Source organism: Parus major, chromosome Z (assembly GCF_001522545.3).
Source record: "Parus major isolate Abel chromosome Z, Parus_major1.1, whole genome shotgun sequence".
NCBI classification, from domain to species: domain Eukaryota; kingdom Metazoa; phylum Chordata; class Aves; order Passeriformes; family Paridae; genus Parus; species Parus major.
The window spans coordinates 20,347,262-20,368,491 of NC_031799.1; the positions used below are offsets into that span (position 1 = coordinate 20,347,262).

Sequence of the window (21,230 nt, forward strand, 5' to 3'; positions counted from 1 at the left end):
AATAGCTGTTGCTTCCAATTTTGATCTCTGCTGTTCTTGTGTAGAATGTGTAGAGGCCTCTGAAGAGTTCTCTGGTCCTAACAATCTTTTGGAAGCTCCCAGAGAACTGCATTTAGTCACCTGTTTTGGTTTTGCATGTGACGCTCCACACGGTTACATTTCCAACCACGTGCAGCTGCCAGGGGACACTGCAGCAGTGTAGGCTGCAGCGTCTGTGGTATGCATAGTGCATTACACATAGTGAGCAGTATTTTTTTCAGACACTGCAGAATCTGACACAAGCAAGTTGAATGGAGTAATGGAGATGTTGATAAAATGCTAGTGGAGAAAATATGATGATGAGGAATTTTTGAATGTGCTATTGAAAGATGACTTCTTTACTCACTCACGTTTAAATTGCGGCCTGTGAGGTCTTGAGGAATCCAGGGAGAGGTTGGTCATACAGTCACAGCTAGATTGTTCTGAATGAATTATCAATCCATAGCAATATTAAGATGGGGTTTAATGGTCAAACTCAGGTCATTCAGTTTATTTGTTAATAATTGTCAGAGGAGATGGCTAAAATACAAACTGCATATTGCATGTCTTTGTTGAAAAAAGCCTTTCAGATGGTGGCTGCATTACTTATAAAACAGTGAGTATAATAGATGTCAAATTCTTTTAAATACTCAAAAAAAAAATCTTTAGTGGCCACAGAGGTGCTAGAAGCAGCTACCTTGGCTGGAGCAAAATCTTTGAATAGCAAAAAAGCACAACTGGCATCTCAAATGTAATATTAGTCTGGATTTTGCATTACTTAAAATTGCACATCCAGTGAATTGGCTAGAATTTTTTCTGACATATTCAGACAGTAATCTTCATTTAAAAAGCCTGCTTCCAGATTGAGCTTTAATTGTACCAATATACTGATTTGGTACAATTATTCTAAGTCTTCTCACCAAAGAGATTTACAGAAGGAAAATCTGTGTTGGACTCAGAAAACAGTGGCCATCAACTTTTGAGCGTGGCCATGAAGATGTATTTTTTTCAATACATACTATTGCAGTAGTAGGTCACATTTAAGGTTTTAATTCTAATCTTCAAAGCTATGTATGAAATTATCATGACCTGCTGTGAAACAGCCCATGGCATATGAGAGGGATGTATTACCACAGCAAGACTTCCATAAGAACCTTGGAATTTAAAACCTGTGTGTCCCTTTCACATAAAAGGCCTACCCCAGTAACTGCAACTTATTGTTCAAAAAGACAGAGATGACAATAGAACTTAAATTTCACTTGGAAGCTGCCAAAATTCACTTTATAATTTTAAAACATCTTGGCATAAAGGAAGGAGGTAAAAGGGGAAGTTTTCTAAGGACTTCAAAAAGAATCACATGCCCATGGTTCTGTTTCTGAATCTGTCTCAGAGCTTGATAAAATTACTGCACATCACATAAAATTACAAAGCTTTAAATCAGCCGAATATGTTGTTACTCTAAAAAACACTTTTGGAAAGGTAGATGATAAAGACATATAATTTGATTTTTAATTAAGCAAATTAATTTCTATTTTAGGATATCTATTCAATGTCTTTGAAGATGTAATGTTCCTTAAATATCTAGGATTTACTTAATCTCAGAAGTATATTCTAGAAATGTAATATTACTCAGCTTCCAATCTCTAGAAGTTCAGAATGCATGGACAGCATTTTCCCTGTTTGCCATGTTGTTTCTCCTTAAACACAGACGAGTACAGTACATGGGGATTTGACACTGTGCTCATAACAATGCAAAAATAACTTCAGGACAGATGGGCATGTTTGAAAGATTCAGAGCTTCTGACTTTAAATGCTAACACAGAAGCATGTGTGCCAGCTATGAAATGTCAGTCTTCACTTACATGACTTTTGGAAGATGAAGCATTTCTAATGTATTTATATACCAATCAGCTGATTTTGTAGAAGATGGTGAGATAATTAGGCTTGGGGTTTAGAAATCTTCTGTAAAAAGTTTATTTGTTAAAATGGTGTGTGGTTTTGTCCTTTTAACCTCTTCAGTTTTATATTACTTGTAATCACTTTGTATGCTTTATGTGTTAGGTTGCTTTGGATAATTTTTTCTTATGTCTTTTATAAATGTCAGAAGAGGGAAAGATCCTTAAAGCATGTCTATTCTTCTGTGTTTGATGCATCTTATTTAAACAGTGGAAAGAAGCATGTTGGATTTTCCCCAGCACGTCTCCACTGACAAAGAGATACGCTTAGCAAGTACAGAAGCTGACAAAAAACTGTCAAATTTTGATGTGGAGATGAGCATGAGAGAAGACGTGTTTCAGAAGATTGTTTATTTACAGGTAAATAACAGTATATCTGCATTAGTTGTGACATGTATCTAAATTTATCTAAAATTAATTGGTATTCACAATGCTTTTCAAGATGACTTTATGTTTCCTCTGTGTCTGTGCCACTCAGATCTTTCCAGTGGGACACTGCAATACAGCAGAAAACATCTGTTTCTGCTGTTCCTATTCTTTCTCTTATCTAGATCTGTGTATCCTTCTCTCTCCATTGCAGTAGCTTTGACTTTTGTCTAGTCTTCAAAAAAAATGATACAAGGAATCTAAACTAAAAGACAGAAACCTATTAGGAAATTTTTTTGTTGTTGTTTTCTTCTGACCAAGCTTGTTCCAGGAGGGAAGAAAGAAAAGAGGCAATATAGCAGTATACTTACATTGGCTTATACTGCTTTTGAATATGTGTCCAAAATTCTGCATTATTGAAAATATTGAGAATTTTGAATCTAAAAGCAGTTTTAAGTTAGAAGGTTAATGAGAACATATAAATGGGATTGATCTCTGAGATTACCTCTTTTCATCAGCTAATTATAGACAATTACCTTGTATCCTCTTCTTCATCTGTTTCTTCAGCCTGAAAATAAAACTATGTTAAAAGATACATTTACTGTTGAACTAGTTTCTATCTCCTTTGTGTTTCTGTTTAGCTTCTCTTTTAATTGAACACCAGTAGGTATCTCATGTTCTTCATTTGTATTGGTTTTTTTTGTAGCTCAAACAGAAAGAATATTTGATTTTGTTCCGATATGTCTGATGACATTTAGTAGTAATTTTCTTAAAAGTGCAATGTAAGGATAATGCAAGGAAGCTATCTAATGTGATAATGAAAAAATATGTGTTTTTCTGTTTTATATGTGATTTTTTTCCTCTTAACCCCAGTGAATTTTAATCTTCTTGTAATGCTTCTAAGATACTAGAGGCTTATTTCGTGGAGTCACCATTTGTGGTTTTTGCGGGCTTGACCAGGAATCAGAATAATGTTTGCAGAACCATGCTAAAGTACCTTCCATTACCATTGTCTTTTTTTGCTGTGTTTTCCAGGGAAACTTTCAAGTGTTCTCCTCTAGCTCAGTAATCTTGTTCCATGTTTGTGAAAGTATATAATAAGCTCATTTTGAGTATGTTCTGTTGTATGCTGGCAGATGGTACGTTCTGTTGACTTTTTCCCCCCCCTGTACTTTATGTTGATTTTTTTTCTCCTTCCCTTGCTCAGTTGCTAGTAATTAAAAGGCTTGATTTGTATGTATTATCTACTGGGATTTTCCCCACCCTCCACTATAGAATACACAGATACATTGAGGACTATGTAACATATCTGTGTATCTATCTATTTTTAATTTACATGACAATCTGACAGTAGGTAGTGAACACTGGTTACCGTTATTCACTACTATTACTTTCTTAAATTTTTTTTTTTCATTTGGTGTTTTCCTGTTTAATTTTGCCTTGCAGCAATCTTTGACCTTTATAACAGAATTTTTGCTTAAGTCTCCATTTAAGTTTTTTAGAAATTTTTCATAACTGCAGCATGCAAGCATGTTTTAGTATTACTTTGCCTGAGATGCAGCTTCTGAGTATATATCCATTTCTAATAACTGTAAAAGTAGTAAGAGTTTTGCTCTCAAACACACATGAAATTTCCAGTAGTGCCAGACTGGTCAAATACTGCTATTTCCAAATCATCAAGTTCTTACTAATTTTTCCCAAATTTCTAATGCCTCCTCCTGTTAGAAACTTGCAGCTAAAAAGTCAGGCTCCAGGAACACATGAAAAATGAACTTCCACAAACAGAATTCAGATTTCAGCTGAAATTATTTCATCAGTTCAAAAAAGCAGCAGATAGTTGGATTAAATCAGATTTTTCATGGCCACACTGGGGATTTAATAGTTCAGGTAGATTAATTCAGTTTCATGATCCTTCATGGGGCCAAATTAAAATGGGGTGAGGACAGTGAGGGCCCTCACACTTCCATGTTATTTATAACATACTAAGAGGTGAGCAAATCTGCTTGGCCTCAGTGACATGTGGAATGCTTTAGCTCCCCTTAATGGGTGCTAAACTTTTCTAAGTTAACAATAGTACTCTTTCTAAATTATGCTTAATTTAAGAGCTGTTGATGGAGAAAAATGAGGTTTTTACATTAAATTTAAGAAAATATTAAAATAATGTAGTCACTTTATTTTCCCCACATATTAGGGGGAAAAAATTCTGCATAAAATTGAATGTGCTCCATATCTTACTCTTTGAAAAACTTGTATGTTGAGGTTTGAAACTTGGAATAAAGGTGAATCTGGTGACTAGTAGAGGCATGCTTAAGAATGTTGCCAGTCTTCTCCCCACCCACATGCCCTCAGGAAACGGCCTGACATAAAGAGCTGCTTCAGGTTTTGTTCATGGAATTCTAAGTAGATTTTTTTTCTTACTCTGCCTGTAGGTTTCTTCCTGGAATAAAGTAGCAAGGCTTTCCAAAACAAGTGTGAAATGGTATATAAAATCATCAACCTGTTCTAAAAGTTCTGGAAAGTTCCAAAATTTTGTGAATGTAGTATATTCAAGAAGATGGTCCTTGTGGGCCTCTTCCAACTCAGAATTTTCTGTGATACTGTTTTGTTTTTGTCACTGATATCTTGGTTCTGGAGAAGACAAATATGCTCACATTGTATGCCATCTGATATTCTTAAGTGACACTTCTAATCTTTTGGGATTTCTTTTTCAATCCCTCTTATTTATAGGGCACAGTGTTACAGCATTGATTTTCTCCTACTATCTTAAAGAAAGTGATCTCTACAGAAGAAGCTTAAATGCACTATACTGTAAACTGGAAGGGTTTGCCATTATGACAGCATGTAAATGTGCTGAGACACTTGGTAAAAGAATATTATTTTTCAAACATTCTACATGAATATAAAAATACTATTGTTTAGGGAAGTTCTTCACATTAAAATCCAGAATGTTTCCTTTTTTAATATGACAGTGTTTTAAAGAAGAACTCTGTTCAAACCCTTCTAATGCTTGGTATGGTTCATACAGTAAATGTTATAAATTGAATTTTTCTATTCTGTCATTTCAGCAAACCTGTGATCTTGAAAATGTAAAACCTGAAACAAAGCGATATCTAGAGAAGTCTGTTCAAGTGGGGAGAAGAAACGGACTCCATCTTCCTAAAGAAGTGCAGAAAGTAAATATGTACTATTTGTTTATAAAGCAAAGGTTGCAACTGTTGAAGAGATAAATTTAGGGCTGGTTAGCATGTATTTGAACTTCATTTGGACCTGCTGAATTGCTGCTCTAATCTTAACTCATCTTAGATCCAGATCCATCCTTTAAACTTCAATCACTTGAAGGTTTTTAAACTAATCTGATAGAAGAGACCTCTCAGAAAATACTACTAGTGAGTCTGCATTTCTATTCAAAAGTATGTATAACTGTTGCAAACACACAGCTACACTAGTTTCAGTTAATTGATGTAGTAAAATGTGTCCAAGATTTTAGCATTTTACCTGAAAAAAAAATCAAAGTAGGTTAGAGGAGAAAACAAGCTGCTCTGAGAATTTTTCTTCATTAAGGGAGAGCTGATTTACAAAGCAATTGTCACTTCAGAAAATCAGGAAGTCAAATTGTTAGCATGAGATGCTAGCATCTCACCCTTAATGGGAAGGGAGCACCCAAGATTCATGTAGATGATTGTGGTTGAAAGGAACGACAGAATTAAGGTCTGCAGAAGCTTAAAAACTTTTATTAGTAAATTATATACTTGGTGTGGAAATTGGTACATTAGTCTCTGACCTAGCATAAGCACATGGGAGTGGGTTTTGTATAAAAGGGATACAGTGACAGGGAAAAGACAAAGAGATAAATTAATAAAAGAGGGGAAGAGAGAAAGAAGAAAGGGAGAAAGAGACATGACCATTCATGCCTCGAGCATCAATCCAGCTGCCTAGGTGTCCAGAGTCTTGGGGGTACCTCCTGGTCCTGGGTGGGGGTACTGTTTTATAGATAAGTTTTCCTTGCCCTAGAGAAAAGTTTTGCAATTTCTGTGTAAATTAATCATCATGCACAGTCTGTTCTTTACGCTGTTCTGGAAATGGGTCAGAGGGCTTTGGCAGCCTTTGGTAGTCCCCCTCTCTATGTTCCAGACCTGTTGCTCCTTCTCATTTCTCTGTTTGTCCTGTACTGAGCTGTGCTTATCTCTAGGAGGAAAATCAAAGACCTTTGTCCCAGAAAAGTGCTGTCCTACCTCTGCATGGCCCCTTGTCCAGTCACATCTTGTTCTTTCTCACTGTGTTACTGCCAGCAGTCCTTGGCTGTTGTTACCTACAGTCCTTGGCTGGTGCCCTAGCTATCCTGCTGTTGGTGTTTCAGACATACACACTGGCCCTTATCTTGTGGGATTCTACAGATGCCAACATAGTTATCTTCAAATTCTGAGTGATATTTCTAACTATAATTTGACCTTTATTTCTGACTGTTGAATAGACTTAACCCTTTGTAGAAAATAATCAATCTTCATCCACATCCTTCTGCTAGTGAGTGCAGTTTGATGTGCATTTTCCTATAACTGATGCCTCTCAAGATATTTGGAAATTCCTTAGAGGAAAATAGTTGAATTATATTTAGCTTTTTATTTTATTATATTTAGCTTTTTTTTTTTTTTATAGTGTGCATTCTCTTACTTGTAACTACATTTATTTGAACTTGACAATAACATGTAGAAACTTGCTATATTAGAAAATGTTTCAAAAAAATGACTATCAGGGTTTTAAAATAGGTTTTAGAATGGCTTTGTGTTTTGAGAGCAGCCTCTTCTTTCTACCATACCATACCTGTACAATTACAAAACAGTGTTTTTGAGTAAGTCACATGCTTTTTTACTCTTTTCATTCTCATTGATTTCCGTGGATATTTATACACTTAAAATTGTAATTTAGCTGTTCAAATAAAAAAAAAACAATTGAAGGTTAGCACATGAAACTGTGAATGTGTTCAGTCCTCTCTAAGCTGAGTTTAAAATGCTGGAGTGATAGCCCTTGGCAACAATATTGCTCAGGACCAAACAAAACATAAAAGGAAGACAGGGTATGAAGTATGGTGATACCTGCAGTGTGTTATTTGCTCAGTCCTGGTATTTACTGTTGGTTAGTAGAGAGCCTATGAAAAGAAAGGAAATGTTATTCATTCATGTAGAGGATAAAATTGCCAACTTTGATTTTTGTTTTTCCACTGAGTTCAGTTTATACCCTATACAGGAAATAAAGGCAATGAAGAAAAAATTGAGTGAGCTGTGTATAGACTTTAACAAAAACCTGAATGAGGAAAACACATTTCTTGTATTTTCTAAGGAAGAACTTGGTGAGTAGGATGCTTATTGTTTCTGTTTTTTCAACCTTCCAGTTTTTATTGGAGTAGCTGGTTTTTACCTCATGTATGAGTGAAATTCTATTTCCCAGTCTTTTCTGTTTCTTTTTTTAGTCCTTCTCCAGAATCAGTTCAGAGTTATCTTTTGCAGGTGTTCATGCTGTCATACATTTTTGCTTCCTGAGGTTTTTGCCTTGCATCAAGTTAGATTGTTGGTCCTACTTCCTTTAGGATAACTTTACTCTGTTCCTTTTCTCTGTTATCATCAAGCAATCCAATGTGTAATTATTGGAAAAGCTTTTTTTGTCCTGCAATAAAGTTTAACTGATTCAGTAATTTAAACCAAGCTAGAGATTTCATGTGACAGAGAATTTAGGCATTCATTATCTGAAGGGCATCACATAAAATATGCTCTAATAACAGAGATTTTTTTTTATGTTACTCAGTTTTTTTAGTGGTGGCCTTACATGTATTTCTCTTTTGCTGTCAGGTGTTTCCAAATTTTGTTTTGCTTGGAGGAATTAGAAAAAGCTTTAGTAAATAATTGTAAAAAGGGAGGTATATTTCTATGGAGATTTCTGATGTCAAAGTAGATTGCAGCAAAACAAATGTAACTGTCTCACCAAAACAGAGGGGAGTAGATAATTTCAGTAAACATAGTTTATTAAATTGTATTCTATAGATGGCCTTCCTGATGACTTTATTAACAGTTTAGAGAAGACTGAGAAAGACAAATATAAGGTTACCTTAAAGTATCCGCACTATTTTCCTGTTATGAAGAAGTGCTGCATTTCAGAAACCAGAAGAAAAATGGAATTTGCCTTTAACTCGAGATGCAAAGAGGTATGTTGTGTACTGGCTGTTCTACAGTGTAATGACAGAGTTGAAAAATGAAGCTAAACATTCAAATGTTACGTTTGAATTTTGCACGGTGTAAAGTATTTTGGAATCAGAACTTATCAGTGTCACCTTTAACAATACCTTGCTCCAATTTATTCTGATGTCCTGAGACCTTAGAAGTTGACAATCTGCCTCTATGTGCATATTTGTATTGCATCTTAATGTTCAAGTGGTTCTGTTAATAGAAGTGGGATTTTGATCTTCTCTGAAATTTCCCTACAGTGCTCCACAGACCCTTACTGGCACTTTCCTCACAGAAAAGGATGTCTGATTGTGGCTTCTGTAGTCCTTTGGGATTCTTTGGAATAGAGAGGAGTTATTTAAGAACATGTTTTAATTATAAATACAGATAATTAAATGTGAATATAACAGATTGCATATGTGCACAACTAGACAGGTACAAAATAAAAAAAGCATTTAAGGACAGAGGATATATCATTCAGACAATAGTACCAATCATGCATTAGAAAGCAATAGCAGAGTTGACCTTTTGTGCTTGAAATGCTTGGGAATGTGATGAGTACAAGGTAAGATAAAATGGCACCAGGAACTGAACACTTTGCAAGTCAACACACATAAAGAGATTTAATGATAAAACTGTGTGACAATCTTCAAATCTAGTGTTTAATTTTTTTTCCCCTGACAAATCTCACTTTTCCAGACTAGAGGTTTACACAGTTGTATTTTCAGGTTCTTGAGGATTCTTCAATACATCAAGGTCAAGGTCTGGAGTTTTCTGTTTCAGATCTTTCTCTGACTGCTATTGTTAGAGTGGCAAAACAGGAAAATTTGCAAACCGGTTTTGAATGTTGACACAATAGATTAGCAATCTTTCTTCATTACTAACAAGCAATTAAGCTTGCTGTCAGCAATTTCCTTTTTGTCTTTCACATGTAAATGATTGATAAAGGAAATAAACTCTTCACAACGTAAAAGAAAATGGTGTATATTTTGATTAATTAAAAAAAGATAAGTTGTTATAATAAGAAGAGTAATGAATAAGGTCAACTAGAAATCTAGCTACCTACAAGGACTGAGAAAAAATATTCCAAGGATCTAGTTAAACTTGGTTTATTTTATATTTGAATGTGAAAGTGTTTCATTTAAAATATTTTCTATTTCATAAGATTACAGATATTATTGAGATAATTGTTTTGTTAACGTGTGTTTTCTGGTTTCATTTTACAAATTTGCCTGCTTTCTTTTTTAGGAGAACACAAAAATTTTGCAGCAGTTGCTCCCACTAAGGGCAAAAGTAGCAGAGCTTCTTGGTTATAATACACATGCCAACTTTGTCCTGGAGGTAAACACTGCAAAGAGCACAGATAACGTAACAACTTTTTTAGGTTTGTTCATATTTATAAGCAATACTTGTATATTTAATGTAGTAACATGTTCCCTCAGCCAAGATGAATTTAAATACATAACTGGGTCACAGTGTCCATGAGGCTTAGCCAGAAAAGGAACTCTGCTGCCTCTGTTTTGGCATATATATTTTTTAGATCATAACTGTACAAATGAAGTTGTTCCAAATCAGGAAGCACAAGGCAAATTCTGAGAATAACTGCTTTGTGACAACCAGTATAAGCAAGTGGTTCAGCCTTTCTCTTCCACAAAATTCAGTTACCCTCATTTAGAACCAGAGTAACATGTGCAGCTTAAGCAATTTTATCAGTTCAAGAGGCTGCATCAGAATTACAGCTTTTTGTTCCCATTTTTTTTTCATCTGTAGCCTGGGTATCTTTTTCTGATACAGCTGCATTAAATATAACAAAAGTTTACTATATGAGATGATGCAATTTCCATGGGCTGAATTAAAAAATTGTATCTGGAGTGATGGATTAAATCTGAAATTCGAAAGCCCTGTAATGGAATTTGATCTGAAAAGAGATATCTTAAAATTCTTAAACATAGCAGTTTATGAATTAATTTAGAGTCATCCTGTTGATGTCAGTGGAGTCTTGGATGTAGAGTTAGCTTCTGCTTCCTGCTAGCTCCACTGAATAGTGTGTGTTCCTTTATTACTGTGTCCTAACACCACGTAGGAGTGTATATTGATGTATCATCCAAGTAACCCCCCACAAATAAATTAGTACAAAAATAAGGTGTGTTTCATGGTAGTGGAGTTTTGTGCTTATACTTCAATAAAGATGTTCATATGCTCCTCTTTCTAAATCCATAATTCTGATGCATTTCTCCTGAAGATCCATATTTGGCAATTCCAGTTTTCAATATACTTGACAATTAATCACTTGCTTTTAATTTATTATTAAATGTTGTTGTTTTTAAGTGTATTTGAAGTATTTTAGACCTTTTTTCCCATTATATTATTGTAATACTGTGTTTTTTCATTTATTTTGAAGCTGACACGCATAAGTTAGCAGCTGTGTTTTTTACAGTATGAGATCAGATACTTTTCTGTTCATAAATATCATGCTTCATGGTAATTCTCACAGGGAGAATATACATCAAATTAATTGTCACTTTTTATTTAGTCCTTTTGGTATAGTCTCAGCTACAAGCATGACAGTGTGTTTTGCTCTACTTTGTTCCTAACCATGTTTTAAATCAAATGTGTTCATAAGCTATCTTACATCTATGACGAAGAGCATTCTCTCCTATGACATATTCTGAATTTAGCACAGTATAAGCTGCAAACAGTATTTCAATCATGTGGTTGCATTTAGTGCATAACATGCTTACTGGGAGCAGGAGTGACAATTCCTAAATTTTACACTCTAGGTATCAATAATGAACATTAATGTGAATTCTTAATGAAAAAAAAAGTTTCTGATTGACCAGAAATACTTACAAGAGAATAAGTACAGAATGTACTGCATGGAAGTGTCAGTAATATTTCATAATCATTTTATTAATATAAATCTAAATTATATAATTTATATTTAATAAAAATATAAAATAATAATATAATTTAAATATAAAAATATAATAAAATAAATATTTTATATTCAGTATGTCTGCTTCATAGTGCTATGATGCCTTCTTGTCCAAGGAAGGTACGCTGGGAAAAATCATAGATTTTAAAATCCAGAAGCTCTGCTAGTGTAGAAGCCAGGCATCCCATAGGCAAAAATTCTTGGGTCTTTTGGGTTTTTTATAGGACTTTAGCTAGAAGTATTGAGTTTTGTGTTGCACTTCCTTTCAGTAACAGTAGTTGTAGTCTTTCTCTGTTGCTGAAGAAATATATAAGGAATACTGAGATTATATGAGGTAAAATCAAAGGATTCAAGCATAAATATCTAGCGTTACTTTTAATTTATGATGACTTGGAAAAAGTCTAAATTTACCAAAACCTTTCACTCTGCTCTTAGGCCTGCATGGAATACTGTATCATTTATAGCATGCCTGCAATTTAGACTTCTTAGAACAAGAAAACAGATGTTGCTTGCTGTTGGTGAATGAATGGAAAACACACACTTCTGGAGTATGTGCTTGAACTGTTGAATGTATTTTATAGTAATAGATAAGAAACATGGAAGTTGACTCCAAGGCAATCTTTCTTTTAGATGATTTGAGTAAAAAGCTGAAGCCTTTGGCTGAGGAAGAAAGACAATTCATTCTAGATCTGAAGAAGAAGGAATGTAAAGAAAGAAATTTTGATTATGATGGAAGAATCAATGCATGGGATCTTCATTATTATATGAGCAAAACTGAAGAGCTGAAGTACTCCATAGATCAAGAAAAACTGAAGGAATACTTCCCAATTGAGGCTGTTACAGAAGGCCTACTGAATATTTACCAGAAGCTGCTGGGACTTGAATTTGAGCAAATAGAAAGTGCTCATGTTTGGCACGACAGTGTTACTCTTTATACAGTAAAGGATAAATCAACAGGAGAAATGCTAGGGCAGTTCTATTTGGATCTTTACCCCAGGTAATGACTTAGTGTTTCGCTTACATGTTTGAAATGGAATTTGTCTTAATGGGTTGCTGCTTGTTTAGTTAAAATTAAATGCATTTGGAAGTAAATATTTGTTCCACTGACAAGATTAATACTGTGTTCATTTAGTTGTTCCCTGGACTGTGTTCAGGTTTTTTTACGCTTTTTATAAAAAATATTTCCATATTTCTTATATTCTATATTTTTTTATAGTTGCTCATATTCATTGAAGATTGCATGGAGAAGCATTGCTTCTTCATTCATACTTTTGGTAGTACTGCTCTCTAGTGAGTTGTCCATAATTTTTTGCATCTACAAGCTTTTCTCCTTTCTAGCTTACTACTAGGTTTTAATTTCCATTTCTGTTGAAGTGTTACTGCAGCCTGCTCAGATCAGTTAAATTACTGTCAGCTAAGAGTTCTAGTTTCTCCCTGTTGCTCTTTACATTTTGTGTCTTTTCTACCCTGTTGTCCAGACTGCTAGTCAAATAGATCAATATCAAGAATAGATTTCTGTTGAGCATACATTCAGATTTACTGCCGTGTTGATCTCTGTAGCTCTCCAGCTGCCTTTCTAGCTATTTATAGTATCATCTGTGTTTTGTCAATTAGGAGACTAGACTGGTTTGACAGGATTTATTCTGAGCTAGTCCTTTTTGGCTACTTCTCGCTGGTTTTTTGTTTGCTTTGGTGTAGCATTTTTTAGATTAATATTTAGCATTTTATAAATTTGCTGATATTCTCTTTTAATGTAAGGTGATTTAAGGTTTTCTGGCCTAAGAAAATTAGGCTACTAAATATATATACAGTAATACATAAATTGTTCTTTTTATGGTAACATAGCTGTCTCCATTCACCTGCTTCCATGTTATTGTATATCATGTGATTGGCAGAAGATATGTGTCCTCCTCTTACTTAATCTTAGTTAACTAAATAGTTTAGGACAAAAATTTCAAAGCATTTTTTTCTTTAAACTCTTACATCACAGTGAAAATGCAGTGTACTGTATTCTTTTGTCTCCTGTAATAAAAAAAAAAAAATGCATCAGAGAACAGAAGCCAGGTTCTCCCTGTTGCAGTAGCAGTTTAAAACACAGCTGGCATCTGAAGTATATATATTTTCAGCATTCAGATTCTTGTAAATGCTGCTGGGAATATTGAAATGTAGTGATTTCAGTATGAGAGTAGAAGGGGCTTTTTTTCCCCCTTGTACTCTTAACTTATTGAGTCTTAGAAATCATGAAAATATGTACATTTTTTGTGTAAAACTTTGTGTAGAGACACTGACTGGTTCTCCCTGTTCTTGAATAGGCTTCACCATTCTGGTGAGCAAGCTTGTGGTTTGAAGATAGTGTCTGATATATTTTCTTACACAGAGAGGGAAAGTATGGGCATGCAGCCTGCTTTGGTCTACAGCCTGGCTGTCTTCTCTCTGATGGCAGCAGATTGATGTCTGTAGCTGCTCTGGTAACCAACTTCACAAAGCCAACATCAGATCGTCCATCATTGCTGCGACATGATGAAGTGAAGACTTACTTCCATGAATTCGGTCACGTAATGCATCAGATATGTGCACAGGTTAGTGATGTCTCTATTCCAGTGTAAGACTTACTTTCTCCACTCTCGCAAAGCAAGGTATAGTTTGGTAGTTTCTAATTTTAGTAAAGCACGTATGCGGAGTTCTAGTTATTTTTATGAAGTGTCAGGTTGTTTTTTGTTTTAATATTTATTTAAAACTGAAGCAAAAATTACACCTTCTTTTGAAAAACATTTTTGTAGGAACATGTACTTTTGCATTTGCATCATGCAAGATGTATTCCTTCATCACAGGTACAGAAGATGCTCAGTCATGGCTTTATTCAGATTACTTTTTATTACTTCTAGTTTTGTAGAGGTATGGTATTAGAAACAAAAAAGGTTGCTATACCTAGGAATGAAAATAATTTCTGAAGCTAGATGACCTCCAGCATTTTGGCATTTAGTACTGTTGATTGAGACCTATCACTTTTGACATCACAAGCATAAAACAAGTCTTGCCTGAGCTATTTTGTTTTTTCCTATCTGACAGGCTAGGTTTATTGCAGTGACCAGAAATAACTGAAGGTAGTTTCAGATTTTCTATCAAGGTACCAATAAAGTTGTACAATTTCTGTTTTCATTTTTGCTTACATGTAAAATTGATACTACAGATGATAAATTTATTATTAGCCTAATGAAAATTTTACAGTTCAGAAAGAGATGGTGTCAGTATTCACACACCAAAAAATTCACATAGTTATCTTCAAATTCAGATTTTGTGCAGAACTTCTTTCATCTTCTCTATAAACAAATACAAAATAATGAGGTCAAGAAAAAACGACCCACATTAGATTTTCATTCTTGACCATGATCCTAGAGACTAGGATTGCAGAATAAAGAAACAATGTCATCACAGAAATCCATATATTAAACCCAGAGTTAATAAGTAGGTAGGCTTGCTTAGACATTTTTGAACCATCTTAAAGGTAAAAATGAAATTATTATTTTATCTCCTTCACACTGTGATATGTGTTTCTGGTATCAAAAACTGAGCAATAAAACCTAGGCAATATAGAAGGTGTTTGTAAATGTAACACATTTGGCACTGGTATAGAACAGTACAAAACTGACTGCAGCATTTTGACAGCCAGTGTGGATGTGCCTCCATGTTTTGGAGTCTTTTCAGGACAGCTGAAGCCCACAGTTTCAATATATATGTACTTCCGTTGCTCTGGAATTGCACACAAATCAGAGAGGCCTGCTTTCCAGTTGTCTCTCGCGCTGCTCTGGCGTTTTCTGTGTGCCCAGCTGCCATGCTCACTTCTCCTGTATTGCACGTAAATAGCTTACTTGAATGTGTGCAAACTTGCTTGTCCTACGTAAGAATATCCTGTCCTCTGGAATTCATGTGGACAAAGCACTGCCTTGTTTCATGTGATGATTTGTTTAAGCATGTTAAGACTTCACTGTTAAATGCTATGCAAGGATGAGACTGGGAGGGATTTTTGAGCTGCTGATAAAGGTCTGATACTCTATTAATATACTGGAAAAGTGAGATATACTGTTGGAGAGTGAGATCAGGACAGGGAGGGAGTTTGTTCACATTATTCAAGAAGGAGACCTCTTGAAGTAACTTGAACCAAATGTCTTGATGTTTTTTATGGTGCACTTGTATATGGTTAAATGAAGATATCTTGAAGGCCTCTTGCTTTTTGTTCTGGCCACTTCTATCGCCATTTCTTCCCTGAAGCTGGTGCTTCCTAGCTTCAGAGCTGCTATTCAGCAAGGACAGTAAGAAGGGCCAGCTTACGTCTATGGATTTGAGCAGCCTGCAAGAGTTGATGAAAGTTTTACTCCTTTTGTGTTGCTCTTCTGAAGACATGAGAGGAAGACACATGGATGTGACACAGATGTCAGTTCAAGGTTATGTCCTGTATTATAGACACTTTTTTTGTAACCCTGCAAGAAACTAAGTTTAAAAGCCTGTAATCCTGTGAGGATCTATTTCCTCATCCAGGGGAGGATGGACTGTAAGAATATCAACAGCTCTTAGAGAGGACAACTAAGAATTCTTCTAGCACTTAAAATGTTTTATTAGTATTTTGATGAGAAAGAAAAGAAAAAAATAAAATTGGGCTGGCAAGAGGGGTAGACTCATTACAAGAACAAGGGTGGAGTGATGGTAGGAATTCTCTGCAAAGGGATCTGGAAGACCAGTTGCATAAGGTTCAACAAGGCCCAGTGCCAGGTCCTGCCCTTGGGTCACAACAACCCCAGGCAGCTCCACAGGCTGAGGCAGAGTGGCTGCAAAGCTGCCCAGAGGAAAAGGACCTGCCAGTGCTGGTGACAGCAGCTGAGCACCATGGCCCAGGTGGCCAATAAGGCAAATGGCATCCTGGCCTGCATCAGCAGGAGCAGGGCAGGGATTGTGTCCCTGTACTGGGCAATGGTGAGGCCACACCTCAAATCCTGTGTGCAGTTTTGGACTCTTTACTACAAGAAAGACATTGAGGTGCTGGAGTGACTCCAGAGAATGGCAGCAGAGCTGGGAAAGGGTGTGGAGCATAAGTGGCTGAGGGAGCTCAGGGTATTTAGCCTGGAGAAAAGGAGGCTGGGGGGACATTATTGCTCTTTACAACTGCCTGAAAGGAGCAGATTCAGGGTCAGATTCTTCTCCCAGGCAATGACAGTACAAGAGGAAATGGCTTGAGTTGCACCTGGGAAGGTTTAGATTGGAAGTTGGAATTTAGAAATTTTTTTTTTTTTCTCTGAAAGCATTGTAAATCTGTGAAATAATGTGCCAAGGGAAATGGTAGAATTAACATCCTTGGAAGCATTCAAAAAATATCTGAATGTGGTACTTGAGAACATAGGTTAACAGCTTAATCATGAATATCGTAGTGATGCTGTGTTGGTCCTTGTCCTTGATAATCTTAAAAGTATTTTCCAGCCTTTATGATGCTATGATTCTATAAGACTAAATAATTTCTGTGTATTTGAATAACTGTCTTTCAGAGGTGACTTCTTAGAAATATTTGGATTTGGAGTATATTTTAATGAAGATTCTTAGCTGCACAAACTTTTCTTCAAAATTGATATTGGGGGAACCTGTTAAATATGAAGTCATTGCTGATACTAAATTTAAACAATTCAAATTTTAAAAAAAGTGCTAGTGTGCTTGGCTTTCAGAAGAAAGATTCTTTTATCAAAGTGTCAGATTTGAAAACTTTCCATGGATAAGGTTGCTCGGATTTATTTTATTTATTTATTTAATCAGTCCATCTAAAAAAATTATGTTATATGTTAACCACATATATTTCAAATGATGACAAATAGAGCAAAGCTTAATAGAATAAGTTGATTAAGTAAAGTGAATCAGTGTGGTAGACTGCAATACAATAAATTTTTTAAAGTGCATAGTTGGAGTCTATTGTTTTACTTTGGGGTAAACACAACAAAAATCAGTAATAATTTACAAATTGTATCATTGTCACAAGATAGTATGAAAACATTTGTATTGCTGTCGTAGCCTAAAAGGTAAAAATGAATAATACAAAAAAAATTACAGTACTGTTCTATACCAGTAGATAATGCAGTATATAACTACTGAGTACCCTACTTTATTCCTTTGTAGTAGTCTTATGTCTGTTTTTTTCCTACTTTCTTTAAATTTCATTTAAAAATTATTACTATTATTATTGGTCTGTTCAAATTATTCCTTTTCCTGTGATTTAAACTGAAATTTTGACATCTTAAATATTATATTCTACTAAAAATACTGGCTTCTATTTTAATTTGATTCAAAGGCTTTTTTTTTTTTATGTAGACTGATTTTGCAAGGTTTAGTGGAACTAATGTGGAAACAGACTTTGTAGAGGTACCTTCACAAATGTTTGAGAACTGGGTGTGGGAAAAAGAGCCACTACAACAGCTGTCAAGACATTATAAAGATGCATCCCATGTTGGAGACGCTCTTCTGGAGAAGCTTGCTGCCTCTAGACTTGCTAATACAGGTATGCCTCTGCCTTCCCTCCCCACTGTATATGTATGAAAATATATGATTTTAAAAGATGACAAACACAACAAGCCTATTAAATTTCTTCTGTGCATGCACTTACCACTGTCTTTCTAGGTTTATTTGTGTGGGTACCCCACTAGAAAAGGCTATGATGACAGATAGAACTCTTTGCAGGAAGAGTAGCAGCTCTGAGTTTCCAGGCCACCTACAGGACTAAAATATCTTTCCTCTCCATATAATTTTTTTACCTATACGCTTTTTTCATATACAATTGGTCATGTGTGTGGTGGGTGGAGAAGGGTAGTCTGTTATTGTCTGGTGTGGTTTTTGTGGGGTTTTTAATCTTATGTGTACTCCAGGCACTGTGCAAGACACTGTATATCTACATGTATCGTCTGCATTTGATTTGCATGCGACACTTAGCAGATATGGAAGTTACTTGCAAATTTAGTGAACAGACATAATATATCCCAGACAGCATAGCTGTAGACTTTATATGTATATCTCCAAACTAAGATTGTAATCTCACGTCATTACCTGTCATGTCATTATTATTCTATTACTCCCACCTCTTTATTTTTGTAATCAGAGCTTCCCATTTATGGTACCAAGTCATCATTAAACTACTTGTGTTTATTTCATACTACTGTCCTATCCTGAACAAGAAGTCTTTGTCCTTGTGGCTTGCACAGGCTCTAGCTGCATAAGCATTTTGTCTGACTAAAGGTTCATATCTTGTAGCTTCTAAAAAAAAAGCTTAAATTAAAATTTGCTTTTAAAATATCTGCATTATTTTAGATTTTATCAATGAGGAAAGTAATATTCAAGAAGAGGGAGTTTAGCATAATTCCTTTATTAAAACTATTCTTCTCAACTCCTTGTAAGTGGAGATGGAAATCATATAACTCCAAAATTCTAATAATTGAGTATGCAGGTTGAGATCTTTGAAAGAAAGATGCAAATGAAACTCCAGCTATTTTGATACTGGTTAATTAAATGTGTTTACCCAATTAGGACATCTAACCCTCCGTCAGATTGTTCTGAGCAAAGTTGACCAGGCACTGCACACAGAGCTGTCTGTTGACCCAGCAGACGAATATGCTAAATACTGTATGGAGATTCTAGGAATTCCTGCCACCCCAGGTATGTCAGTATGAAGCTTTTATACAGCTTCATCCCCAAATGGTTTGATTTAACATGTCTTTCTTTCTCAGTAATGCTTGGCATACAAAAAACAGAGTTATTTATGAAATAATCTATGTTACGGAGCTGAAATAATTATTTTGGAATTTAGGATGATCTTAATGATCTCTTCTGAAGGAAGAACAAGGTAAATATAAAATTTAGCCTTTTACAAGTTATATTTTAGAGTGTCACGGTGTGAATTCTACTTTAGATGTTCTGTCACATCTGTGTTGGATGTACAGGTAGCCTAAAACTGGAAATTGAGTTTCCTTCGTTTTCAACAGATTGTTGATGTTCAACATGTCTGTTTCAACAGACTATGTTCAGAAATTTGAGGCATACTCAGACCCGTTATGCTAAAAGTTTCAAAGTAGTTTTAGCAAGCTCTTGAGCCTGCTAGGGGAATTTCTGGGCATATGCCCTGGAAGTCTGCCACAGGTTTCAAGAAAGCCTGACTGCTTAGGATGAGGCAAAATGCTTCTCCCCAGGTGCTATGCAAGATTAGGAAAATTTACCTTGTCCCCTATAGGTTGGTGACCTTTGCCTTGCCCTGGTGCCCCTAGACTATTGGCTCCTGACCCTATACTTAACCTGAGACACTGCAGAAAGTCTTGGTCTTTGGTCACTGGATCCCTTTGGTGGGGTTGCAATAAACCTCTCTGGAATTCCATATAGGAGGCCCTTTTGGTTTTTCTTCACTGACTTATCCGTGTTGTGCATGAGTTGTGGATACAGTGACTGTGCCAACCCGAGCAGCTTTCTCAAGGGAGTTTTGGACTGGTAGCAGTAACAATATCCATTTGCCACACTGCTACAGTAGTTGATATAAATTACTTATTAATTTATTGTTGAAGTACTGTATGCATCAAAGAAATTACTGTATTTAATTTCAATAACTTTATGTTAATTTACTTTTCAAGGAACAAACATGCCGGCTACTTTTGGACATTTGGCAGGTGGTTATGATGGTCAATACTATGGATACCTGTGGAGTGAAGTGTTTTCCATGGATATCTTTTATAGCTGCTTTAAGCAAGAAGGAATAATGAATCCAAAGGTAGGTGCTGAATACTTTTTGCTAAACTCTTTTTGCTGTTGCACTTTGTCTCTGAATCCACATTTATTGCCATCATGATCCCTAAGAATAATGTTTCAAGTACTACTTCTGTACCTGTTGAGTTCAGATCAAAATCAAAAAAGGTGTAAAAGTAATTTTAAGGAAACCATCTTAAAATTTCCTAGAGCACTTGGATTTTAATACAGTTCTTACATCACCATATATTTAATACTGCAGTACTTTTGAGATACTGTGTTTCCTTGTCTAATGCCTTCCTCTGTAATTTTAGACTGAAAAAACATTCCTCCATTGCAGGATCCAAAAGCAGATGCGTATTCATCTGGTTAAACTTGTACGATAGTGGTGCTCTGTTTCTTTTACATTTCCATTACATTCTTTGTACCTTAACTGTGTGGTCCTTTTATGTAGTTACAATTTAGAAAATGAATTTATTCTGATCTTTTCACAACACATGATGTGAAAGTTGACTCATCTTCGGTTTAAATCCCAGGTCCATTTTGAACTCCAAATCATTAAGAGGTTCTAGACTTACTGTGTCTTTTTTCCCTAAAGTAATTCTTCAGCCTCTTCTGCCTCCAGCAGAAAAAAAGGATAATTAGTGATGTGGTTAGTAGTCCTGCCAATTCTAGCAATCTTTTTTAGAGATTATAGTATTAGACTTGAGTTGAGGTGCTGCAGATGAGACAGACGAGTTCTATACTGGGAAAGACCTTTGGGGTTTCCTGATCCTCTTAACTGCATTCTTAATTCAGCTTCCAGCACTATTTCTTCCTTTCAATAAAAGTATACAAGAGAAGAATAAAGGAAAGAGTAGAAAATGCATGACTATCCTTTGCCTCTCCTGGAATTTGCCTTCTTTTCTGCCTTTACTTATCACAGCAACCAGAACTTCTAGAACTGTCTATCCCTCTGGAGGATGGAGACAGTAAACAAGATTAGATCTG

The 21,230-nt window shown here is 35.4% G+C and overlaps 1 protein-coding gene across 4 annotated transcripts in view; it reads left to right on the forward strand.

Annotated features, from left to right (window-relative positions):
- The window catches only part of NLN (neurolysin), a 39,585-nt gene that overhangs the window by 12,128 nt on the left and 6,227 nt on the right, over positions 1–21,230 (forward strand). For all 4 annotated transcript variants that reach the window (XM_015652460.2, XM_015652459.2, XM_015652461.3 and 1 more), the window contains 10 exons: positions 2,185–2,333; positions 5,405–5,512; positions 7,581–7,683; positions 8,372–8,532; positions 9,800–9,935; positions 12,117–12,483; positions 13,864–14,065; positions 17,832–18,018; positions 19,038–19,166; positions 20,129–20,265. In XM_015652460.2, the coding sequence (XP_015507946.1) occupies positions 2,185–2,333; positions 5,405–5,512; positions 7,581–7,683; positions 8,372–8,532; positions 9,800–9,935; positions 12,117–12,483; positions 13,864–14,065; positions 17,832–18,018; positions 19,038–19,166; positions 20,129–20,265 (1,679 nt within the window). The remainder of the gene's footprint in view (positions 1–2,184; positions 2,334–5,404; positions 5,513–7,580; positions 7,684–8,371; positions 8,533–9,799; positions 9,936–12,116; positions 12,484–13,863; positions 14,066–17,831; positions 18,019–19,037; positions 19,167–20,128; positions 20,266–21,230) is intronic.